This window comes from Oncorhynchus keta, chromosome 9 (assembly GCF_023373465.1).
Source record: "Oncorhynchus keta strain PuntledgeMale-10-30-2019 chromosome 9, Oket_V2, whole genome shotgun sequence".
Classification (NCBI taxonomy): domain Eukaryota; kingdom Metazoa; phylum Chordata; class Actinopteri; order Salmoniformes; family Salmonidae; genus Oncorhynchus; species Oncorhynchus keta.
Genome location: NC_068429.1, coordinates 38,396,089 through 38,422,061, shown reverse-complemented (window position 1 = coordinate 38,422,061; position 25,973 = coordinate 38,396,089). Strand labels below are relative to the sequence as shown.

At 43.4% G+C, this 25,973-nt stretch overlaps 2 protein-coding genes across 8 annotated transcripts in view; both read left to right on the top strand.

Moving 5' to 3' along the window:
• Window positions 1-1,969, top strand: part of LOC118387723 (nipped-B-like protein) — a 50,834-nt gene extending 48,865 nt beyond the window's left edge. For all 5 annotated transcript variants that reach the window (XM_035776378.2, XM_035776376.2, XM_035776380.2 and 2 more), the window contains one exon: window positions 887-1,969. In XM_035776378.2, the coding sequence (XP_035632271.1) occupies window positions 887-1,249 (363 nt within the window). In that variant the 3' untranslated portion in view covers window positions 1,250-1,969. The remainder of the gene's footprint in view (window positions 1-886) is intronic.
• A 785-nt stretch (window positions 1,970-2,754) lies between these two features.
• nup155 (nucleoporin 155) lies at window positions 2,755-21,927 on the top strand. Of its 3 annotated transcripts, none has more exons than XM_035776372.2 (34): window positions 2,756-2,884; window positions 3,844-4,001; window positions 4,168-4,305; window positions 4,549-4,645; window positions 4,754-4,824; window positions 8,374-8,466; window positions 10,701-10,964; window positions 11,062-11,135; window positions 12,082-12,173; window positions 12,303-12,400; window positions 12,512-12,679; window positions 12,763-12,863; window positions 13,069-13,239; window positions 13,366-13,476; window positions 13,567-13,747; window positions 13,910-13,975; window positions 14,109-14,247; window positions 14,420-14,486; window positions 14,575-14,690; window positions 14,838-14,944; window positions 15,107-15,240; window positions 16,559-16,750; window positions 16,951-17,089; window positions 17,198-17,333; window positions 17,461-17,614; window positions 17,795-17,899; window positions 18,042-18,196; window positions 18,355-18,484; window positions 18,600-18,713; window positions 18,830-18,950; window positions 19,575-19,685; window positions 19,950-20,086; window positions 20,306-20,412; window positions 20,606-21,927. In XM_035776372.2, exons 2-34 carry the CDS (start codon window positions 3,860-3,862, stop codon window positions 20,742-20,744), a joined length of 4,170 nt encoding a protein of 1,389 aa, XP_035632265.1. In that variant the 5' UTR covers window positions 2,756-2,884; window positions 3,844-3,859; the 3' UTR covers window positions 20,745-21,927. The 3 variants fall into 3 exon arrangements, with proteins under 3 accessions (XP_035632267.1, XP_035632265.1, XP_035632268.1); XM_035776375.2 differs by lacking the exon at window positions 2,756-2,884 and adding an exon at window positions 3,073-3,274; XM_035776374.2 differs by lacking the exon at window positions 13,910-13,975 and having other exon boundaries at window positions 2,755-2,884.
• The last annotated feature ends 4,046 nt before the right edge of the window (window positions 21,928-25,973 follow it).

Genomic DNA, 25,973 nt, shown 5'->3' with positions numbered 1-25,973 from the left:
TTTCACTCTGTCAATTATGTTAGTATTGTGGAGTAACTACAATGTTGTTGATCCATCCTCAGTTTTTTCCTATCACAGCCATTAAACTCTAACTGTTTTAATGTCACCATTGGCCTCATGGGGAAATCCCTGAACGATTTCCTTCCTGACTGGGTGTATTGATACACCATCCAAAGCGTGATTCACCATGGTCAAAGGGATATTCAATGTTTTTATTTTATTTACATTTTTACCCATCTACCAATAGGTAACCTTCTTTGTGAGGCATTGGAAAACATCCCTGGTTGAATCTGTGTTTGAAATTCACTGCTCAACTGAGGGACCTTACAGATAATTAAATGTGTGGGGTACAGAGATGAGAGAGTCATTCAATATGTGATTTGGTAGGCAAATGTTTACTCCTGACTTTATTTAGGCTATCCATAACAAAGGGGTTGAATGCTTACTGACTGAAGACATTTCAGCTTTAATTTGTAAAAATTTTTTAAAAGAATTTAAAAAAATCTAATTACACAATTAGATTTTTTAAAATTCTTTTAAATTTTTTTTACAAATTAAAGCTGAAATGTCTTCAGTCAGTAAGCATTCAACCCCTTTGTTATGGATAGCCTAAATAAAGTCAGGAGTAAACATTTGCCTACCAAATCACATATTGAATGACTCTCTCATCTCTGTACCCCACACATTTCACTTTGACACTATGCGGTATGGTGTGTAGGCCAGTGACAACTACTTTTAATACATTTTAAATTCAGACTGTAACACAACAAAATGTGGGAAATGTCAAGGAGTGTGAATAATTTCTGAAGGCACTGTATCTGCTCTCACTGCCCTCGGTGCAGTAGTTAGCTGGGTGTTGTAGTAACACTGCTGTTTCTTTCCCCAGTTATCACGAAGATCCAGGAAGCACGGCGACTCTGCGGAGGCATCAGGTCACATGAACGAGACGGTAGGTTCCATGGACGTCATCGCCCTCTGCTGCCCCAAGTACAAGGACCGGCCACAGATCGCCCGCGTCATCCAGAAGACCAACACGGGCTACAGGGTGCACTGGATGGCTGGGTCCTACTCTGGAGTCTGGGCTGAGGCTAAGAAACGGGACGGACGCAAAACTGTGCCTTGGGTGGACACTATCAAGGAGTCGGACATTATTTACAAGAAAATACCCTTGACGAGTGCACACAAGCTGACGAACAGAGTGGTGCAGACTTTACGGTCACTGTACTCAGCCAAGGACGGAACTTCCTAATCGACTCTACGGTTACTCTCAGACAGATAAACTCTTTGCAGCCAAACTCTCTTATGAGGAACCAACGTTTTTCTAATACAGAAAATACAAAAAATACTACAGACACGCAAAACATGAAATGTAAGCACGAGATAGAGAGCAAGTATTGTGAACTTTTGGTCTGTGATGAACATTTAATCTGGATCCAGGATATGTTTAAGTTAAACAGAAAAAACACAAGAAGGAAATGTTTGGAAAACATTGTGTGGGAGCTCCTTCGCTGTTGTGCAGCAAACTCGGTTGTTTGATTTTCCCACTGTATCATAGTTTAACAAAAAAAATGACAAAAATGTTTATATCGCTGACAAAAATTCTGTTTAAAAAAATAAACAAAGTGAATGTTGAAAATTAGTCTGTTAATGTTCTTAATAAAGTGTTCTTGGAGTTTAACCTAGCACCGGATGGATTTATTTAGCTTAGTTTCCAGGGAAGCTACTTTTAAAACTTTTACCTTTTTATTTTGTTTTATTCCCTTTTGTTTACCCATGCTGTACAATGGAGTCTCTTGGATATAATTTATTCAGTTGAAAGCGAAGCATGCAGTATATGTGGCCTACATGCAGGGGAGTTTTTTGTAAATTTAGATTTTGATGTATTAGGTCACCCAAGAGAACTAAAAGGCATCCCCAGCACTTCTGGCGGAGCAAATACTGCAATAAATTTTTTTACTTCTCTTTGTTACTTGTCTCGTTTGCATTTGACTTTATTTTATTATTTTCATGGTGATGGTGCGCCACCATGTAGTATCTGTTGTCAACTTGTCATTTGTTGTTTGTCAATTTTGTTGGTTCTTTTCTGTTTTAGTTTTTGATATTATGCGTGGAGGGTCCAGGATGATGGAAAGGGCTACAGTATTTTGATTCCCTAGTAGTAGAATTGTAATATGGTCAATTTTGTCTTTGGTTTATTGTGGTAATTTAGTAGTCCACGGTGTTTGATTACCTAGGTGTTTGCAACTCCGAGAACTCAAATCCATCGCTCATCAACTCAGTTTCAGATAGGGCCTTGCAAAAAGTAGTGGTGAATCCATCTGTTATCTTGTTTCTGTATGCCACTGACAGTTTTTGTAATGAACTGGATTTAGTATAACCATGTACTCTATGAACGTGATGGACGATCCGCATAAGAAAATTAATATTCAGAAAAATATAAATATGGTTTTGTGTCGTAAAGAAACCGTTTGTTGCCTGTCCCAACAAATCTGTCAAGTGCTGAATGCCAGGCTGTTTTTTTTGTTGTTTCAGGCTAAAAAAGTAATGGGAGTAGCTCGTTAGTGAAAGGGGGATACCTAGTTAGTTGTACAACTGAATGATTTGAAATGTATCTTCCACATTTAACCTAACCCCTCTGAATCAGAGAAGTGCTGCAGTAATCGACATCCACGTCCGTCGAACAGTGGATTAACGGCCTTGTTCAGGGGTAGAAGTACAGCTTTTAACATTGTCAGCTTGGGGATTCGATGTGGCAACCTTTCGGTTACTGGCCCAACGCTCCTCCTACCCGCCATGCTATCTGCCGCCCAAAATCAGAGCGCTCTGTTTCTGCCCGAAAGGAGAGGATTTGGATATTTCGCACATGCGTTCAGCACTTCAACTGGTATGTGTGTACCATGTCCAAACCTATAGTTAATACGCTGGCGCTTCTTAGTGGACAGAAATTGTAATTACAGTGTCCGTTGTGCTGCAAGAACAGATTCTATCGGCTGAAAAAAAAGTGAAAAGGCCAGTCGTTTTAGTCTGAGCAACGAAATATTATGAAAAGTTCAACACCTTTGAAAATGCCATTAGTGTAGAGAGCATGTAGAAATTCACTTCTAAAGCGTATTTGAAATTACACAGGAAGTACATCCTATAACCTTTCACCCTGTTCAAAAGTGTCATGAGGCTGGCGGGCTAGCTGCTACACTTGTTTACACCGAAGACTAGAATATTTTGATTATCACACATTGTGTTAACAATTAATTACGTCCGGACTGCTTTCTGTACGGTAAGCTGTAAGAAAAGTAGCGAACGTTATTCAACAAATCTAACTTAACGTTAGCTACCGTTAGCTCGCAGCTTAGAATAAACAGGGTTTAGCCCGCGTTTTTAGCTATTTTAGTGTTAGCAAGGTGTGCTATTATGTGCTATTAACCTACTATATAACTAGTTTAGATAGCTAACTCATCCAGTTTCACAAGTTAGTTTCACACGTACTTTTATAACTTCCACCAGCCTTATTTTGATAAACAAAAGTGTTGTGTGTAACTAACTTAATTGGCTAGCTAACGTTAGCTCGCCAACTTTAACTACCTAGAGTCATTGCAGAACGTGGTGACGGGGTTGGACAGGCTAAATAGAGCTTGCTAGTTGGCTACTCTCTGTGTTTGCCATATAATCAACCGTCTATGTCCGTACTGCCTTTCATCTGTCGTATAGTTTGCAAGTTAGGGGACATGTCTGTCCGTAAAGTTGCACCTGCGGTGACAGTCCGGTTTGTTTGTGGTTGGATTTTGACCACGGCTGACGTCACAGTGGTGCTGAAATATGTTCATCTTCTCATGCGAATCTCTTCAGTCCCACAGTGTCAAACATGCCGTCCACCTTGGGACCCAGCAGTCCTGCTGCTGCCCTTGCGGAAGCGCTAGAGAGCTCTGGCCGGCTCATAGACAGACACCTCCAGGATGACCGCTGCTTCCCTGACCTCTCAGAGCTTCTTAATGTCCCCTCACACAGTAAGTCAAGTAATTGGCGTGCAAGGTTATATGTTGTTCAAGTTTGTCGTATCAATTAATCTCACAAGACACTTTAGCCCTGATATTTTGGCTATAGCCAGCTTACTGTGCGTAGGGAGGCTACAGCCACATCTCAGGGCTTAGTTCACTTCCCACTGTGTTGCAGACATGCCATCTTTGTCTGGGGGGTCAGACATGGACTACCCTCTTCAGGGACCTGGGCTGATCAGCGTGCCAAACCTTCCTGAGCTCAGTGCAGTCCGAAGGGTTCCCCTACCCCCTGAGCTGGTGGAGCAATTCAGTCGTATCCTTTTCAGAGACTAGGGGAAGGAAAGGGGGATACCTAGTCAGTCGTACAACTGAATGCCTTCAACTGAATTGTCTTCCGCATTGAACCCAACTCTGAATCAGAATACACAGAGGGAGCTGTGTCCAACTGTCCAGGTCTCACCCATATAACTGAAATGTCTGTGCAGGATTATGTGAATTGTGTAAAACTAACCACCATTTCAGAAAAGCTGCCTAGTCCTTAACCTTCCCCTAACAGATATGCAGTGCAATTGTATGATGGGAGTTTTTCCTGAAATCTGTCGAGCATGGCTCACCATTGACAACGATATCTTCATGTGGAATTATGAGGATGGGTGAGTACCAAGCACTCATAAATTAAGTTATTTTGTTCAAAAAAACATTGCAGGAGCAGTAAACATGGACCCATTTTCATTGGACACTGTCATCACTTTGTTCCACAGGGGGGACGTTGCATATTTTGACGGACTCAGTGAAACCATCCTGTCCGTGGGGCTGGTCAAACCTAAAGCAGGTAAAATGGCAACACACGTTCACCTGAGCTGTGTTTACTATATTTAAAATTACAACAGCTCTGTAGGTGTTTGGATTCAAGGCCCAGTGCAGTCAAAAATGTGATTTTTGTATGTTAATACAGTAGAGGTCGACCGATTTTATGATTTTTCAACGCTGATACCGATTATTGGAGGACCATAAAAGCCGATACCGATTAATCGGCCATTTTTAAAAATGTATTTATTTGTAATAATGACAATTACAACAACTGAATGAACACTTATTTTAACTTAATATAATACATCAATAAAATCAATTTAGCCTCAAGTAAATAATGAAACATGTTCAATTTGGTTTAAATAATGCAAAAACAAAGTGTTGGACAAGAAAGTAAAAGTGCATTATGTTCCATGTAAAATATGTGCCATGTAAGAAAGCTAACGTTTCAGTTCCTTGCTCAGAACATAAGAACATATGAAAGCTGGTGGTTCCTTTTAACATGAGTCTTCAATATTCCCAGGTAAGAAGTTTTAGGTTGTAGCTATTATAGGAATTATAGGACTATTTCACTCTATACCATTTGTATTTCATTAACCTTTGACTATTGGATGTTCTTATAGGCACTTTAGTATTGCGAGTGTAACAGTATAGCTTCCGTCCCTCTCCTCGCTCCTCCCTGGACTCGAACCAGCAACACAACGACAATTAGCGCGTGCTAACTAGCTAGCCATTTCACTTCGGTTACACAAGCCTCATCTCGGGAGTTGATAGGCTTGAAGTCATAAACAGCGCAATGCTTGACGCACAACGAAGAGCTGCCTTCAAAACGCACTAAAGTGCTGTTTGAATAAATGTTTACGCGCCTGCTTCTGCCTACCACCGCTCAGTCAGATACTTGTATGCTCAGTCAGATTATATGCAACGCAGGACACTAGATAATATCTAGTAATATCATTAACCATGTGTAGTTAACTAGTGATTATGATTGTTTTTTATAAGATAAGTTTAATGCTAGCTAGCAACTTACCTTGGCTTACTGCATTCGCGTAACAGGCAGTCTCCTTGTGGAGTGCAACGAGAGAGAGGCAGGTCGTTATTGCGTTAGACTAGTTAGACGAGGTGAAAATCTGTCGTTCTGCCCCTGAACAGGCAGTTAACCCACTTTCTAGGCCGTCATTGAAAATAAGAATGTGTTCTTAACTGACTTGCCTAGTTAAATAAAGATTAAATAAAGGTGTAAAAATAAAATCGGCACCCAAAAATACCGATTTCCGATTGTTATGAAAACTTGAAATCAGCCATTCCGATTAATCGGTCGACCTCTAGTATACAGTGCCTGCGGAAAGTATTCAGACCACATTACTTTTTTCATATTTTATTACCTTACAGCCGTATTCTAAAATGGATTAAATAACAAAACATCCTCTGCAATCTACACACAATACCCCATAATGACAAAGCAAAAACAGTTTTTTATTTTTTTTTAATTTAGCAAATGTATTAAAAATAATAAACAGAAATACCTTAAGCATTCAGACCTTTCGCAATGAGACTCGAAATTGAGCTCAGGTGCATTCTGTTTCCATTGATCATCCTTGAGATGTTTCTATAACTTGATTGGAGTCCACCTGTGGTAAATTATTTTGATTGGGCATGATTTGGAAAGGCACACCTGTCTATATAAGGTCCCACAGTTGACAGTGCATGTCAGAGGAAAAACCAAGCCATGAGGTCGATGGAATTGTCTGGAAGATCCAAGACAGGACTGTGTCGAGGTACAGATCTGGGGAAGGGTACCAAGACATTTCTGCAGCATTGAAGGGTCCCCAAGAACACAGTGGCCTCCATCATTCTTAAATGGAAGAAGTTTGGAACTACAAGACTCTTCCTAGAGCTGGCCGCCCGGCCGAACTGAGCAATCGGGGGAGAAGGGCCTTGGTCAAGTAGGTGACCAAGAACCCGATGTCACTCGGACATAGGTCTAAAGTTCCTCTGTGGAGATAGAGAAACTTCCAGAAAGACAACCATCTCTGCAGCACCCCACCAATCAGGCCTTTATGGTGGAGTGGCCAGATGGAAGCCACTCCTCAGTAAAAGGCACATGAAAACCTGTTTGGAGTTTGCCAAAAGACACCTAAAGACTCTCAGACCATGAGAAACAAGATTCTCTGGTCTGATGAAACCAAGATTAAACTATTTGGCCTGAATGCCAAGTGTCATGTTTGGAGGTAACCTGGCACCACCCCTACAGTGAAACATGGTGGTGGCAGCATCATGCTGTGGGGATGTTTTTCAGTGGCAGAGACTTTGAGACTAGTCAGGATCAAGGCAAAGATGAACGGAGCAAAGTAAAACGAGATCCTTGATGAAAACCCACTCCAGAGCGCTCAGGACCTCAGACTGTGACAAAGGACAAGGACCATCAGCACACAGGCAAGACAACGCAGGACTGGCTTCGGGACAAGTCTCTGCATGTCCTTGAGTGGCCCAGCCAGAGCCCGGACTTGAACCAGATCGAACATCTCTGGAGAGACCTGAAAATGGCTGTGCAGCAGCACTCTCCATCCAACCTGACAGAGCTTTGAGAGGATCTGCAGAGAAGAATGGGAGAAACTCCCCAAATAAATGCAGGTTTGCCAAGCTTGTAGCATCATACCCAAGAAGACTCAATGCTGTAATCACTGCCAAAGGTTCTTCAACAAAGTACTGAGTAAAGGGTCTGAATACGTATCTACATTTGATATTGACCTTTTTTTAATTTGTAATAAATGTTCAACGTTTTCTAAACCTAATTTTGCTTTGTCATTATGGGGGGTAAAACAATTTATTCAATTTTAGAATGAGGCTGTAACCAGAGAGCTGATTGAGAGAATGCTAAGAGTGTGCAAAGCTGTCATCAAGATAAAGGGACTTTCTTTGAAGAATCTCATATTTTTTTATTTAACACTTTGTTTTGGTTACTACATGATTCCATATGTGTTATTTAATCATTTTGATCTATTCACTACTATTCTACTACTGTTGAAAATGGTGAAAAATACAGGAAAACCATGTACCAATGACAGCAGGCAAGATGGGTTCATGGACTCTGTTGGAGCGAGCCTTTTTTGTGAACAGGGTTGGGTACCTAATAAACTTATTCCCACACTGAGGCTGGAATAATATTGTGAGAAGGATAATGCCCATTTAGTGTAAGACCTGTATGGGGGGGTGGGGAAGCCTGATATTTCAGCCTGTTTTGAAGGAATAGAGTTTTTGCCTGCCTGGTGACATCACCAGGCTGTACATTTAGGTAATAGACCAATAAGAAAGTGTTCCAAACCTCTCTGCCAATAACAGCTACGTTTCCCCTCCCCACTCAGACCACTCCCAGACAGTCCTAGAAAAATTCTTGCTTGATAAATTCCTCTTTGCTAAGAAGCTATTTTTGTGTCTTGTTTTCAATTTAAAATGGTAAAAAATCTAAGAGTATGGTACTTAATTGTTACCCAAATATCATTTGATATTGAGATTTTTTTTTTTAAATGGCTGCATTGGGAGAGAAAAAATTACTTAATTCTTTCCACAGGGATTTTCCAGCCACACATCCACTTCCTGTTGGTCCTAGCCACTCCTGTGGATGTAGTGATCCTGGGGCTCAGCTTCCCTAAAGCTCAGGCAGGTGAGTAATGATGATCCTCCTAGACCTGAAGCACACAACCCGGTGTCATCAATTCGACATACAGTTTTGAAATTGGTTGATTTGGTTTAGATTTATCTTTGTGTTGTTGGTATTAGTATTAAAGTCCTACTCCAGTCTCCATTTCACCTCATTTAACACCTGATTTACTTAACAGGATACTTCAGGATTTTGCCAATGAGGCCTTTATCTACTTCCCCCAAAGTCAGATTAACCCCTGGACACCATCGTTGTCTCTGTGTGCAGTTTTAGTGTCGTTGCTAACTAGCTCTTGTGGAATTGCTAACTAATCATGCTAGCGGATACCCATAGACTTCCAATCATTGTGCTAATGCTAGTTAGCATTGGCCCCCAAAACTACCTCTAACTTAATTCATATTTGACAGAGACAAAAATGGTATCCAGGTGTTCATCTGACTGTGGGGAAGTAGATAAAGGAGCCTCATTGCCAAAATCCCAAAGTATCCCTTTAACAAATGGCACATCTCAATAGGTCTTCCGTGTATCCTCATGACATGGCACAAGTGGGGGTGCTCCTTTTCCTTTTTTTGTTCTCTATTGTTCCTCAAGCAAGAGGGGAGGCTGATGACATCACAAGTCACCATCAGTCCAAATGCTTGAATGCCCTACTCCTTGAATTTTGCCTGAACACTATTAAAACATATATTTTTACCCTTTAGCAGTGGTGTAAAGTACGTAAGCAGTAATTTAAAGTATGTTTTACTATTGTAGTTATCTTTACTTTACTATTTATATTTTTGACAACTTTTACTACATTCTGAAAGAAAATAATGTACTTTTTACCCAATACATTTTCTCTGACACCTAAAAGCACTCAATACATTTGGAATGCTTAGCAGGACAGGAAAATGATCCAATTCACACACTTAACAAGAGAACATCCTGGTCATCCCTACTGTAGGGCTGGGTGGTACACTGTATTTTACTATATACCGGTATTTATGCACGGACCAGTTTGGGTTTTTACTTTAACTTCTATAACGGCATTTTAATGTTTGGTTTCTCAAATATAATACGCCGTGTTTGTGTTTCTTACATCTGCAAACAGTTAGTATTTCCTTACCAAGTTAAGCTAAATAGTGTTAGCTGGCTAGCTAACTAGCTGACAAAAGTACTGAGTCAGAGCAAACGTAGCTAGCTAATACAGCCTGATACCAGTACTGGTGGAGGCTTAAATCAGCATGTTTGTCCAACAGTATCTTCTAAATCAAAAAGGAATAGGTGAAGCATGAATATGTTGGCTATATGAATAAAGATTTAATGTAGCCAAAGATTATAGGGTCCCCTAGGAAACACTGAACACCACTTTGGTTCCTACCTATGTCACAATAACTCGTCCATTGCATTTTCATTCGTTATGTCAAACAACACTATTCAAAGTGCCCACCATTATTTATATTCTAACTATAGAATTATAATAAAAATTATATTTCCATGATTCCAAAAGTTCACCCAAGGGTTTTGATCTAAATCGCAATTGCGACATTTGGTTAAATAAAGCCTAGTATTTTTGCCCATATAGTGGCAGTGTGGAAATGATCTCAAATGAGTGCAGGAAATAATTTTAGGTTGAAGTTGAATTGAACAGAATAAAACAATCCGAATGGAGAAAGGCCCATTGAAATCATTTAGAATATATGTGTTGTCACGCTCTACTCATAAAGCCAACTTAGAGCTTTTATTAATCAAAAACATAAAATTCCGTCATACCGTCAAAAATGTGAAAAATACCATGATATATTTTGGCCATATCGCCCAGCCCTTACCCTACTGCCTCTGATCTGGTGGACTCACTAAACACACATGCTTCGTGTGTAAATTGTGTTGGAGTGTGCCACTGACTATTGGTTAAATGAAACCAGACGGCACCATTTTCTTTTTTTCTTAATATAAGGAATTCGAAATTATTTGTACTTTAAAACCAAATACTTTTACTCAAGTAGTATTTTACTGGATGACTTTTACTTGAGTAATTTTCTATAAAGTTATCTTTTACTTGTACTCAAGTATGACAATTGGGTACTTTTTCCACCACTGCCCTTTAGTGTCTGTGTGTTTACTGTATTTATACCTGGGATATCGCTTTTCAACAGGAAAAGTATAAAAATCACTGGAACGTCTTTAACCCACAATGGACTACTTCAGAAATTGATTTACTCTCTCAACTTCTCTTTCCCTCTCCCTCTCTTTATCAGGGTTGAATGACAGCATGTCTGGAGGGATGCAGTTACTACCAGACCCGCTGTACTCCATCCCCACAGACAACACCTACCTCCTGGCCATCACCTCCACCGACCTGGGCCGCATCTTCCTGGCAGGGAAAGATGGCTGCCTGTATGAGGTAGCCTACCAGGCCGAGGCAGGCTGGTTCAGCCAACGCTGTAAGAAGATTAACCACTCCAAAAGCAGCCTGTCCTTCCTAGTCCCCTCTCTGCTCCAGTTCTCCTTCTCTGAGGACGGTAAGGATAGTTCAGAGGCTCCTTGTGGAATTGGAACTTTCTTGTGCTCTAGTTCTTGAATTGAATTTGACTATTTTTCAATCTTGGTGCCCCACAGACCCGGTAGTGCAGATTGCCATTGACAACTCCCGTAACACACTCTTCACCCGCTCAGAGAAGGGGGTTCTACAGGTACACAACCCAACTATTTGAATGGTAGCACTGTAGTAAATATCAATATGTTTATTTGTTGAATAGGATGATGTTTTGGGTATAACTTTGTCAGACATTTCAAAAGGTTGTACTATTTAGAACAGGGGTTCCCAAATTTATTTAATCTACGACCCCATTTTGATATCTGAAAATTCTCAAAATGATGTGATTAACAGCCAGTGTTTACTTTTTTATTTGGGACTATTGCAGTCAATTGCAAAACATTGTAACAGTATTTCTGATTGTCTTGTCAACTCACGAACACATACTTTTAATTTGGCCTATAACAGCCAATTGAACTGACATAATGTATCCTATCATCACCACTGATGAGATCGGTGTGCTTGATTCATGTCGCATTGGAGCTGCTGAAAGTCAGGGGGCGTGGTCAACAGTGCACACCTCATCTCTGCTGTCACATCCAACCTGGATCAATATTTGATTTTAATGCAGACGAGAGCAATTAATCCAGCTTCACACAGATATGAGCTGGCAAAGGGTACCATGAGTTTTAACGCTCTGAGAGAGACTGCAGGCTATTCCCTTCTGAGTCAGGAACCAAAACTCCTCCGTGATGGACCCGTCAATGCTTTGTCTGCAGCATATGTTCACATGACCGCTCGAAAGGCCGCACTTGACTGTTGTACCTGAATAATTCCGATTCAAGTGCATTTCCCCACGATCTAAGCGTACTCTGGTTGAGTTTAAGATTTTAATAGTTTTCATTTAGATTTTTAAGTTTGACCACGTTACAGTGATTTTGAGATACAATGACGATAGGTCATTTGAATGCGCAAAAAAAAATCTGAATTTTGGAAATTCTCCCACGACCCCATTTTCATATCAGACGACTCCACGTGGGGTTGCGAGTTTGGGAAATGCTGAATTGGGACCTTGAGTTAAAAGCTGATGATGTCTGTTCCAGGTGTATGATCTGGGTGTAGATGGGCAGGGTATGAGCCGTGTGGCGGCCATGTCACAGAGTTCCATCGTGGCTGCAGCAGGAAACGTTGCCAGGTTTGTCAGCTACTCCTCACCTCTGGTTAAATCCAGAGTGCTAGTGAATGGTTCAGATGGTCAACGCTCATCACTGCTTAAGAACAAATCAAAATGAATCTCTTTGTTCTTTTACATCGCTCCCTATAGGACCATAGATCGCTCTGTGTTTAAACCCATCATTCAGATCTCTGTGATGGACAGATCGGAGTCGTCCGACTGCCACCTGCTGGCTGTCACTCATGCAGGTAAGGAGACGAACTGACATGGGAGAGGAAATAGAGGCCGTACTGACATTATTTTCATTGCGGAATAAGTATCTACAAAGACCTTATGTAGGTCTCTATCTCTGCTTGTAGGAGTGCGTCTCTACTTCAGCACCGCTCCCTTTGCCCCACCACATGCCAAGCAGCCAGGGATACGCCCTTGCCTGCTTGCTCTGGTCCATGTCCGCCTGCCTCCAGGCTTCTCTGCGTCCTCCACCCTGCAGAAGCCTGCCAAGGTCCACAAGGCTCTGCACAGCAAAGGTAAAACCCACTCTGCAGTCTATACGCTATCCTGTAATAAACCTAAAGGTTTACTCATGTGTCTCTGGTGTTAATCCCTACAGGAGTTCTCCTGATGGCAGCGTCTGAGACTGAGGACAGTGACATCCTGTGGTGCATCAACCACGACTCCTTCCCCTTTAAGAAACCCCTGATGGAGGCTCAGGTGGGAGCTGAGGGAGTGAGGGTCATAGTTAATTAGAGATGTAAAAACCCATCTGCTTTGGAGTTGAAATTAGACACACTACTATGTGTAGTCAAAACCCCGGCTTACTTTGCAATGCATATGCTATGATTTAGCTTCCTTTTAAATGTAGCATTTGTTTGGCTTCAGAGCATTATAGTTCTATTGTCTGTGTATATCATTGCAGATGATGTCCAATGTAGATGGCCACTCCTGGGCGCTTTGTGCCATCAAGGAGGAGAAGGCACCTAAAATCTCTACCCCCCTGAATAAGGATCAAGTTCCCCTCACTGACTCTCCTGTCGTGGTGCAGCAACACAATGTCCCTCCACAGAAATTTGTCCTTCTCTCTGCCAAGGTACGGTCAAGATTTTACGGCTTAGTATGGCACTGTAACTTCACACGGTCAATGAAACCTGTGCCGTCCTGTCTGTCATTTTGTGAACAAACATCTATACACGGGTTGTTATTCATGGTTTTCCAGGGAAGTCACATCTTCCACAAGTTGCGGCCGGTGGACCAGCTGCGCCACCTACTGGTGAGCGGTACTGGTGGAGAGAGTGAAGAAGTCGAACGCTTTTTCAAACTGCACAGGGTATGAATCTCATTACTCATTGTCTTGTTACTGCAAACACTGCTACACACACTCTTTATTTCTGTGTTGATCTAACCCTCTTCACCTCAGGAGGAGCAGGCGTGTGCCACTGCTCTGATAGTAGCCTGTTCCAATGCTGCCTGCGACAGAGAGGTGTCTCAGTGGGCCACCAGAGCCTTCTTTAGGTATGGAGGAGAGGCTCAGATGAGGTTCCCCTCGGCTCATTCTGCTCCGAGCAACGTCGGCGCTCTGTTCGGCTCTCCTGTACCAGGTGAGGCGCATCTGAGGCGGGATTTCTGCTTAAAGCCAAATTCCCATTCTTTGGAGCATGGCAATAATGCCCTAGTCAAAATCCCCTGTATAAGTTTTACACAGTGCATTGCAATTAGACTGCTCATTACTTGTCTTACTCCCTGCCTGCCTGTTGTTTTAGGGTCCCCTATGCCGGTTGGTAGCAGTCCAATGCCTAACCCTAGTTTCTTAGCAACGCCTGTTCCAGGTACACAGCCCTTTTTCTTTTTTTTGCAGAGTGCCTTGCCCATCGACAGTACTCAACACATTCACCCACTGAATATTAACAACATTCAAGTGTTTAATGTTTGTGTGTGTGTGCCCTGACAACAATCTCTCAGGTATGATGCCCCAGAGTGTGTCTACGCCCTATATACCAGCCACGCCCTCCGCCCCCATCACTGGCATGTCTTCTGGGCCAGAGGTGGTCTTCTCAGGGAAACACAATGGCATCAGTGTCTACTTCGCACGCATAATGGGGTCAGTCCCTTCACCTGGATAGCGTACTGTACTCAGGCCTCACTTCCATTCTCGGGGAAATGAATTTGTAAAAATTAATTTACTTTGTACTGGACTGAGAGACATTACTCATGTTTCACTTATAGCATGACTTGAGTGGCTTCACTAACTTGTGAACGTTATTGATTAACAGTAATATCTGGGATGGGAGTCTTGCTGTTGAGAAGACCATCAGTAAAGGAAATCAGGCTGTCAGTATTGTGAGTATTGCATTAACAGCATAATATAGTCCTCCTTTGCAAGTTCATTTGAGGATGATCAATCAATCTCTCTCTCTCTCTGCCCCAGTTGGAGAGCACAGCCAGCTCATCTGATCTGGAGTCAGTTCTTCTGGAGCTCCGTGGACTGAAGGACTTCCTGGATAAGAACTCCCAGTTCAGCCCCTCGTCTCTGGGGGCAGCCAGGTAAGACAGAGCCTTGGACCCTGCCTCTCCCCATGGCCAAGACCTGGGCTGGCTGCTTTATGGGAGGTACTATATATCCACACTTCTATGGTCATCTAGTGAAATAAATAGTATTTCATTTGCATGTTGAACTCCACGCATCTGCAGTTTCAGCTCTCCAGCCAATCTGCAGCAGCGTCTGTTGGGCTTCATGCGGCCTGATGGAGGAGCCAGTTCTCAGCAGGTCCAGCAAGAACTCCAGAGGAAGTACCACAGTAAGTAATGTGTGGATGTTAAACTGCCATTCCAAATCCAGGAGCAACTAGAATGACCGCATTGTTGGAGTAGAATCCTAACACCAATGAGAAAACACTATAGTTATATTTTGTGGTCTCTGTACTTTGTGACTACGGTTTCTCTCTCTTCCCCGTCCACAGCCGAGGCTCAGGCCTATGAGAAGATGTCCCTGCAGGGTATCCAGCAGCTGGTGCATCGCTCCTGTCAGACCCTGGCACTGTGGAAGCTGCTGTGTGACCACCAGTTTAGCCTCATCATCTCTGAACTACCCATGGTAAGCTTCCAGCACCAATAACCTCACTGGGGACTGGTTTCCCGGACACAGATTAAGCCTAGTCCATTCTCCGTTGGGATAGATTTTTAATCCAGGACTAGGCTTAATCTGTCTGGGAAACCAGAGCTGGATATTCAGGATGTGCAGGATTACATTGTGCTGTCAGTCAGACTAATTCATCTAATTGGTTAATCATCAACACACACTCCCCTCCGTATTTATTTGAACAGTGAAGCTAAAATGTGTCGATTTGTGTCTATACTCCAGCATTTTTGGATTTGAGATCAAATGTTTCAAATGAGGTGACAGTACATGTCACCACCGTTCATTAGAGGGTATTTTAATAGATATCTGTTTAACCTTTTACAAATGTAAGCACTTTAGGTATCTAGTCTCCCCCCAAAATTGGTAACCTCCCCTATTATTGGTAATGGCGAGAGGTTAGCGTTTTGGTGGGGTATGGTCTTTTTTCCTCTAACTTTCTCACTCCTCATTAGTCATGATTACCCGTAACCATGGCAGCATCCACATTTAATGTAGACGTGTTCAGGAACATCTATTATTATTTACGATAAAAGTGACTCCAAAATGACAATACATTATTTACCGTTAATTTGTATTGGGCACAACATAATCCGAAATGCAACCAAAACGAACTGCAAACGCATCCAAGACGTTTGTGGAGTCACAAGCTTGATGCAGTTAAGGAATGATGGGAATATGGGACCAAATACTACACTTAACTATACTGAACAAAAATATAAATGCAACATGCAAAGTGTTGATCACATGTTTCATGAGCTGAAATATAAGTTCCCAGAAATGTTCCATATGAACAAAAAGCTTATTTCTCTCAAATGTTGTGTACATGTTTGTTTACATCCCTGTTAGTGTGAGCATTTCTCCTTTGCCAAGATAATCCATCCACCTGACAGGTGTGGCATATCAAGAAGCCGATTAAACCGTATGATCATTACACAAGTGCACCTTGTGCTGGGGACAATAAAAGGCCACAAAAATGTGCAGTTATGTCACACAACACAATGCCACAGATGTTTTGAGGGAGTGGGCAATTTGCATGCTGACTGCTGGAATGTTCACCAGAGCTGTTGCTATGTATGAACATTCCCTCAAATAAAAGGTGTCATTTTGTATTCACAGCAAATGAAACATTTGATCTCAAATCCAAAATGCTGGAGTATAGAGACAAATTTCTACATTTTAGCTTCACTGTCCAAATCAATATGGAGGAAGGTGTATTTCTGAAGTCTTTTGTAAAGATGTCTCCTTTTTGTAACCCGTGTGTGACTTTTAATAGGAGTTCCAGGACCAGATGAAGGGGGCGAGTTTTAAGGACGTGGTGATCCGGGGTCGAGAGCTGACCGGAGCTCTGATCACAGCCCTCATCAACGTCTACATCAAAGACTCCGCCTCTGTCGATGCCATCAGCAACCACCTTAGAGACATCTGTCCTTTGCTGTACAGCAGCGACGACAGCGTCTGCTCAAAGGTAGTCTAGAAACACACGCGCTGTGTTTTTATTTGTCTATATGACAGGGAAGATGCCCACCTGATTTTGACTACAAGGTTAATTCCCATCTGCAGTCCCTGGGCAAAGTTTGATAGCATCCACGGTTGCCTCCTCAGTCCTCTTTTTCCCTTTATAAATGTATCTCAGAACTACATCCCCCCTCCCTCTGTCCCTCCCAGGCGAATGAGTTGCTGCAGGGCTCCAGACAGATCCAGACTAAGATCGATAAGGAGAGAACACTTAGAGAGTCACTACAACTCTACCAGCTGATCAGCCAACACACAGACCTGCCACTGATCTGCTCCCAGTACAGACAGGGTAAGGCTCCACACACACCTTGGCCATCACACTAATGCTATTTGAAATGTCCTTGACTCTTCATGCTTAGTGTGGATGGGACACTAAGTGTGTTTCTCTCTCTCTCAGTGCGTTTTTATGAGGGGGTGCTTGAGCTGTGCCTGACTGCAGCGGATAAGAAGGATCCTCAGAGGCTGGGACCTCACTTCTATAAGAACGGAGAACCAGAGGAGGACCAGGCTGGAGCACTGGCCTTCCAGGAGAGGTAACTTAACCACCTGTACACGTTGATCATGAGACTGTGGTAATAGATATCTGCTAAGGGACGTCCTGGCCCAATTATTTTCTCCCTTGTGCTGACAGACTGACCACCCCCTCGTCTCCTCCTGTAGGTTGTCATGTTATAAGTGCATCACAGACACCATGCAGGAGCTGGTGAACCAGAGTAAAGCGGCTCCTCAGTCTCCCAGTGTCCCTAAGCAGCCAGGACCCCCTGTTATGACCTCTGACCCCAACATGCTGAGTAATGAGGATGCCACCGCCCACGTAAGTGCTGCGTGGAGGAGACTGTTACCCCCAATAACAATAATAGGAATTTGTTTCTGAAAATAATAATTTCAATATTGTTTAGTATAAGGCTGGAAATGTTTAGGTCCAAAGATTTGGCCTTTAATTCATTCATGCTATGGATGAACTGCCTCGTGATCTTCTCGTTCTCCCCGGCAGTTTGAGCAGGTCATTGGTCTGGCCCAGAGGTCACAGGATGAACTCTTCCACATAGCCCTCTACAACTGGCTGATACAAGCTGACCTCACCGACAAGCTTCTGGAGGTAAGAACCTTCTGGCATTGTCCCACAGTCACGGCCTGAGATGCCTGGTTCTGTTCTTTATAGTGGATGAGTATATTGAATTAAACTGATCTTTCATTGTGGTTTATTATCGTCTCTGTCTCTCTCTCTGTCCTCTATCCAGGTGAACTCTCCATACCTGGAGGAACACCTGATGCACATGATCAAGCAGGACCAGAGTAAGGTGCGGAACATGGACCTGCTGTGGCGGTACTATGAGAAGAGCCGTAGCTTTGGCAAGGCAGCTCATGTCCTGGCCAGGCTCGCTGACATGCACAGGTACGATCTAACAGCCCCCCCCTGAGTCTTGATGGGCCATTTCCACAGTGATAGAGCTCGGTGCTACCACTGACATGAAAATGGCCTCATTCATGTAGATTCTGAGCGACGTTAAAAAGGAGTGCGAACATATTATATGTGTGTCTGTCTGTGTGCAGTACTGAGATCTCCCTGAAGCAGAGGCTGGAGTACATCTCCAGGGCCATCCTGTCAGCCAAGAGCTCTTCCTGCATCTCTGCTCAAGGAGCTGAAGGGGAGTTCCTGCATGAGCTGGAGGAGAAGATGGAGGTACGGGGGAGGGGAAATAACCTAAAAATTCAGCGAGGGGTTTTGGCCCCTTTTTGATAAGGTTTAGATTTGGGCTATGTCAACTTAAGCTTATATTGTTGGTCCTGCCTCCCAGGTGGTGCGTATTCAGGTCCAGATCCAGGAGACTCTGAGCAGACGTTACTCCCAGCATCCCTCTGTACAGGGAGCCATGTCACAACTGGATTCCGAGCTTATGGACATCACCAAGGTAACGGTGCATGGATATCTAACATTGCCCCTCACTCTAATAGTTTTGTTTGGTAATACATTTTCCTCCCATACAGTAAATGTTTTAATACCCCTGTCCTTTGTCCTCCTGTCTAGCTGTATGGGGAGTTTGCAGATCACTTCCGGTTATCTGAATGCAAACTGGCCATCATCCACTGTGCTGGTCACTCTGACCCCATCCTGGTGCACTCTCTGTGGCAGGAGATCATGGAGAAAGGTGTGTACAGACAAGTGACGCTATCCAACGTGTTTCTCTTGAGTAGTTAAGGAATAGACCTAACTACTCCGAAACTGGGTGGTTGGATACGGGTAGTTTTACAAAGCTACACATAGTTCTCAATATTTTACCAATGTTAATTTCTCTGATAATCATAAAAACTCAATTCTATCCACTTCCTTATTATTTCCCTTTTGTCGCATAGAGATGTATGGAGATTGCAAATGATCTCTCAATTGTGCTGCCCGTGTGCTCAAGAGGCCATAATGGGACAGATCTCCATACATCTCTATGCGACAAAAGGAAGTGGATAGAATCTAGTTTTTATGATTATCAGAGAAATGAACATATTGGTAAAATATTGATAACGATGTATAGCTTTGTAAGACTATAAATGGCCTACCACACAGTTTTGGAGTAGTTAGGTCTATTCCCCTGCTTTTGAGAGGAGCTGGATACTGTACCGGGAGACTTCACGGAATTGCGCCACGCTTACAATATGCTAGCTTCAATCATCTCCAAACTGCACTCGGACGTACAAATGGTATCCATGAGTTCATCTGGCTCTGGGTAAGTAGATAAACAACCTAAATCTTGAATTATGTTATTTGTCCTTTATTCCAGAGCTGGGTGACAGTGTGGCCATGAGTCCAGCTGACAGGATGAGAGCTCTGAGTCTCAAACTGGTGTCTCTGGGGAAAATCTACGCAGGAACACCCAGATACTTTCCACTAGGTAAAACCACATGCCTACTTTAATTTATTCAGCCAATTCTCTGATTGTCCTCTATGTAAGACATCCAAACTGAGTGTAATTACATTAGCAGTTCATTATGTCAACATGTATATCTCTAAGGTGTTATGTCTATAGGGTCTGGACGTTTCATCTGTAATTGCTTCATTATCCACCAACACCTGTCCTAGGTTGTCTCCTACCATTGAACTACAGAGATGGGCAAATTGTTTAATGTACAGTACTTTTCCACTGTCTTGTCTCCAGAATTCCTGGTGAAGTTTTTGGAGCAGGAGGTGTGTCATCTGAATTGGGACGTGGGCTTTGTCACCTTCACCATGCAGGAGATAGGAGTACAGCTCCCCCGTCTGCTGGAGGTCTACGACCAACTCTTCAAGACACGGGTATGTCTCTCAATTAAATTCAATGACCATTATTCCTCCTAGAGGGGCAATTATTGCTGGCAGTTTTGGGATACAAATAGATAAAAATACTCTTCATAATAAAGGGTTATTATAAAATCATATTTTACACCTGTTCAACTTGAGCCTTATTTGATTCATTAATAAGGTTCTGTCGACCTTAAAAGACTGAATGTCTCGAACTGTGGCTGTGTCACCCAGGATCCGTGTTGGCAGCGTCTGAAGAAACCTCTCCACCTGGTAGAGTGTATACATGTGCTGCTGTCAGGATACGTAGAGGACCCCAGCAGAGTACCAACATATGACCGGTAACTAACCAATCACCACGTGTGCTAACCGTCGCTGCTCTCTTCATTAGGCCGTGCTTCTCATTTGAAAACATATCAACCCGTATACGTACGTAGTCATGCCAATTATTGTTTGTAAACATGTTTAAAATGTATCTCTAATTTATCTAATACACTCCATCTAACTCCTATTCCTCCTTCCCCATCTTGTCAGACGGCGGTTCACTAATGTGTGTCTGGATAACATCTGTGGTTACCTGGTGGAGCTGCAGTCCTTGAGTCCTAACTCTACCCTGCGGCTCACCATCGGCAACTTCAAGGCCCTGCAGGCCAAGCTGGAGAAAGTTCACTGAGGAGGTTCCCAGGGGTCACAGGAAGATCAGCAAGTAAAGAGACAGAATGAAACCGGTTTACAGTTCTGAATAACATGACTCTTCTGTATATCTCTTGTTCTGGCTGGTTTTTGATAGTGGAGTGATATTGAGAATACAGTTCGGTCTCTCAGACTGCAGTTGCGTCGCAAAGGACTACACCCCCACATTTCTCATGAAGGGTTTATTGACCAGCTCACTACACCCCTGTCTTCAGACTTTTTACATCCTATTTTTAACTTATTTTATAAGTACAGTATGCATTTGTTTTGTGACATAAGCCTAGAAGTGAAGACAACTTATTGGTGTCTGTCTGAGGGAATTGCATTAGTTTCACAAATGAATGTTAGGCAAACATGAACTGTTGTCACACACATAATTAGGGGACAATACTTTACAGGGATGGGATTGTCATTTACATATGGAGTTACTGTACTTATGTGGGTAAAATATATAGAATGTACGTATGTAGAGGAGAAATGCACTTACATGATGGCTGGATATCGTGCTGATATCATTCATGCGTGTCTTTCCTTCTACATGCCTGCCATGATTCAGGCCTAAGTATTTGTTCCATGGACATTAGCCTCTGATGCGAGCTGAGGACGCTGTCTTAATCACTCCACTCATTTAAACCCAGATTAACCCCCCTGTTTAGATGTCAAGAAGACTGTTAAACTGACAGTATTTGGCTTTGTCTGTACCACTCAACCTCTCCGTAATACAGAGTAAAATATTGGTACTCCTTACATTATGCTAAGAATGCCTTCTCTGCCAAAGGTTTGTAATAACTTGACCTTACTTTTACATGTTTTGTTAGTATTTCTTATTTTTCTGAATGACTTAACACCTTAATCAGTGTGTCTGCTTTTGGCTGACTAGTTAAATGGCATTTATTTGACTGTATGAGTGTTGTACTCAACTGAGATTTCAGGGATGAGACTGAAATCCTCGATCCATGCCTTGTATAAGGGCGCTGTTCAAACAGTTTTACTCTGAGAACTCAGGCCTGCAGTGAGCAATTTTATCAAATAAGACAATTTTACATGCATAGAATCATTTCAATTTGTCATTGTTTTTTTTGTTTAAGATTGTATTGGAAAAAAATGTATAATAAAATTTGCAACCTGTTCAGTATATAAAAAAATAAACACTTTGATTTGAACTCTTTGCACAAGTGAATGTTCACACATATCCATGTATGGGTCCTGTTGTGATACACTGGACAGTTTATCTAGTTCATCCATCTAGTACTGGGTGAGACGCCTCCACAACAGCCTGAATTATTCAGGGCATGGACATGTCGCTCAATTGGTATCAAGGGACCTAACGTCTGCCAGAAACATTACAATACCGGCCCTAGCCTGTAGTGTTGATAGCAGGCCGGATGGGGCCTTGGAATGGTGCTGCTTACGCCAAATCCTGACTGCCATCAGCATGATGCAACAGGAACCGGGAATTGTCAAACCAGGTCATGTTTTGTCCAGTGTTAGTGATCGTGTGCCCAATGGAGCCGCTTGTTGTTCTTAGTTGATAGGAGTGGAACCCGGTGTGGTTGTCTGCTGCAATAGCCATTCGTGACAAGGACCAACGAGTTGTCCGTTCTGCGCACCACTTGTACTGTTATTTGCCTGTTTGTGGCCTGCCTGTTAGCTTGCACGATTCTTGCCATTCTTGTTCGACCTCTCTTATCAACGAGCTGTTTTCGCCCACAGGACTGCCGCTGACTGGATGTTTTTTGTTTAAAAGCCCAGGAGGACAGCCGTTCCTGAAATACTGGACCAGTGCGCCTGGCACCAATCATACCATTCTAAAAGTTGATTGGGTCACTCGTTTTGCCCATTCTAATGTTAATTCGAACAGTAACTGGATGCCTGTCTGCCTGCTTTGACTCACTGTCGGTAGGAGTGAACCGTTTTGGTTAAGGGAGTGGTGTACTTAATTGACCACTGAGTTGTATACAGTGCCTTCGGAAAGTATTCAAACCCCTTGACCTTCCACATTTTATGTTACAGCCTTATTCTAAAATGGATTAAATAAATAAGAATCATCAGAAATCTACACACAATACCCTATAATGACAAGTTATAAAAATAAAAAAACATATCTTATTTACTTAAGCATTCAGACCCTTTGCTATGAGACCCGAAATTAAGCTTGGTGCATCCTGTTTCCATTGATCATCATTGAGCTGTTTCTACAACTTTATTGGAGTCCCCCTGTGGTAAACGCAATTGATTGGACATTAATATGTAAAGGCACACACCTGTCTATATAAGGTCCCGTGTCAGAGCAAAAACCAATTTGAAGGAATTGTCCGTAGAGCTCCGAGACAGGATTGGGTCGAGGCACAGATCTGGGGAAGGGTACCAAAAAATGTCTGCAGCATTGAAGGTCCCCAAAAACACAGTGGGCTCCATCATTCTTAAATGGAAGAAGTTTGGAACTACCAAGACTCTTCCTCGAGCTGGATGCCTGGCCAAACTGAGCAATCGGGGGAGAAGGGCCTTGGTCAGGGAGGTGACCAAGATCCTGATGGTTACTCTGAAAGAGTGCCAGAGTACCTCTGTGGAGATGGGAGGTCCTTTTGGAAGGTTCTCCCAACCATCCCTGCAGCACTCCACCAATCAGGCCTTAATGGTAGAGTGGCCAGACGGAAGACACTCCTCAGTAAAAGGCACATAACAGCCTGCTTGGAGTTTTCCAAAAGGCACATAAAGACTCTCAGACCATGAAAAACAAGATTCTCTGGTCTGCTGAAACCAAGATTGAGCTCTTTGGCCTGAATACCAAGCATAATGATGTGGAGGTAAACCCAGGCCCTGCATGTCCCCAGGCACCCTCATTTGTTGACTTCTGTGATCGAAAAAGCCTTGGTTTCATGCATGTCAACATCAGAAGCCTCCTCCCTAAGTTTGTTTTACTCACTGCTTTAGCACACTCTGCTAACCCTGATGTCCTTGCCGTGTCTGAATCCTGGCTCAGGAAGGCCACCAAAAATTCAGAGATTTCCATACCCAACTATAACATCTTCCGTCAAGATAGAACTGCCAAAGGGGGAGGAGTTGCAGTCTACTGCAGAGATAGCCTGCAAAGTAATGTCATACTTTCCAGGTCCATACCCAAACAATTCGAACTACTAATTCTGAAAATTACTCTCTCCAGAAATAAGTCTCTCACTGTTGCCGCCTGCTACCGACCCCCCTCAGCTCCCAGCTGTGCCCTGGACACCATTTGTGAATTGATTGCCCCCATCTAGCTTCAGAGTTTGCTCTGTTAGGTGACCTAAACTGGGATATGCTTAACACCCCGGCAGTCCTACAATCTAAGCTAGATGCCCTCAATCTCACACAAATCATCAAGGAACCCACCAGGTACAACCCTAACTCTGTAAGCAAGGGCACCCTCATAGACGTCATCCTGACCAACTGGCCCTCCAAATACACCTCCGCTGTCTTCAACCAGGATCTCAGCGACCACTGCCTCATTGCCTGTATCCGCTACGGTGCCCGAAGTCAAACGACCACCCCTCATCACTGTCAAACGCTCCCTAAAACACTTCTGTGAGCAGGCCTTTCTAATCGACCTGGCCCGGGTATCCTGGAAGGACATTGACCTCATCCCGTCAGTTGAGGATGCCTGGTCATTCTTTAAGAGTAACTTCCTCACCATTTTAGATAAGCATGCTCCGTTCAAAAAATGCAGAACTAAGAACAGATACAGCCCTTGCTTCACTCCAGACCTGACTGCCCTCGACCAGCACAAAAACATCCTGTGGCGGACTGCAATAGCATCGAACAGTCCCCGCGATATGCAACTGTTCAGGGAAGTCAGGAACCAATACACGCAGTCAGTCAGGAAAGCTAAGGCCAGCTTCTTCAGGCAGAAGTTTGCATCCTGTAGCTCCAACTATAAAAATTTCTGGGACACTGAAGTCCATGGAGAACAAGAGCACCTCCTCCCAGCTGCCCACTGCACTGAGGCTAGGGAACACGGTCACCACCGACAAATCCATGATTATCGAAAACTTCAACAAGCATTTCTCAACGGCTGGCCATGCCTTCCGCCTGGCTACTCCTACCTCGGCCAACAGCTCCACCCCCCCGCAGCTCCTCGCCCAAGCCTCTCCAGGTTCTCCTTTACCCAAAATCCAGATAGCAGATGTTCTGAAAGAGCTGCAAAACCTGGACCCGTATAAATCAGCTGGGCTTGACAATCTGGACCCTCTATTTCTGAAACTATCCGCCGCCATTGTCGCAACCCGTATTACCAGCCTGTTCAACCTCTCTTTCATATCGTCTGAGATCCCCAAGGATTGAAAGCTGCCGCAGTCATCCCCTCTTCAAAGGGGGAGACACCCTGGACCCAAACTGTTACAGACCTATATCCATTCTGCCCTGCCTATCTAAGGTCTTCGAAAGCCAAGTCAACAAACAGGTCACTGACCATCTCGAATCCCACCGTACCTTCTCCGCTATGCAATCTGGTTTCCGAGCCGGTCACGGGTGCACCTCAGCCACACTCAAGGTACTAAACGACATCATAACCGCCATCGATAAAAGACAGTACTGTGCAGCCGTCTTCATCGACCTTGCCAAGGCTTTCGACTCTGTCAATCACCATATTATTATCGGCAGACTCAGTAGCCTCGGTTTTTCGGATGACTGCCTTGCCTGGTTCACCAATTACTTTGCAGACAGAGTTCAGTGTGTGAAATCGGAGGGCATGCTCTCCGGTCCTCTGGCAGTCTCTATGGGGGTGCCACAGGGTTCAATTCTCGGGCCGACTCTTTTCTCTGTATATATCAATGATGTTGCTCTTGCTGCGGGCGATTGATTCCCTGATCCACCTCTACGCAGACGACACCATTCTATATACTTTCGGCCCGTCATTGGACACTGTGCTATCTAACCTCCAAACGAGCTTCAATGCCATACAACACTCCTTCCGTGGCCTCCAACTGCTCTTAAACGCTAGTAAAACCAAATGCATGCTTTTCAACCGATCGCTGCCTGCACCCGCATGCCCGACTAGCATCACCACACTGGATGGTTCCGACCTTGAATATGTGGACACCTATAAGTACCTAGGTGTCTGGCTAGACTGCAAACTCTCCTTCCAGACCCATATCAAACATCTCCAATCGAAAATCAAATCAAGAGTCGGCTTTCTATTCCGCAACAAAGCCTCCTTCACTCACGCTGCCAAGCT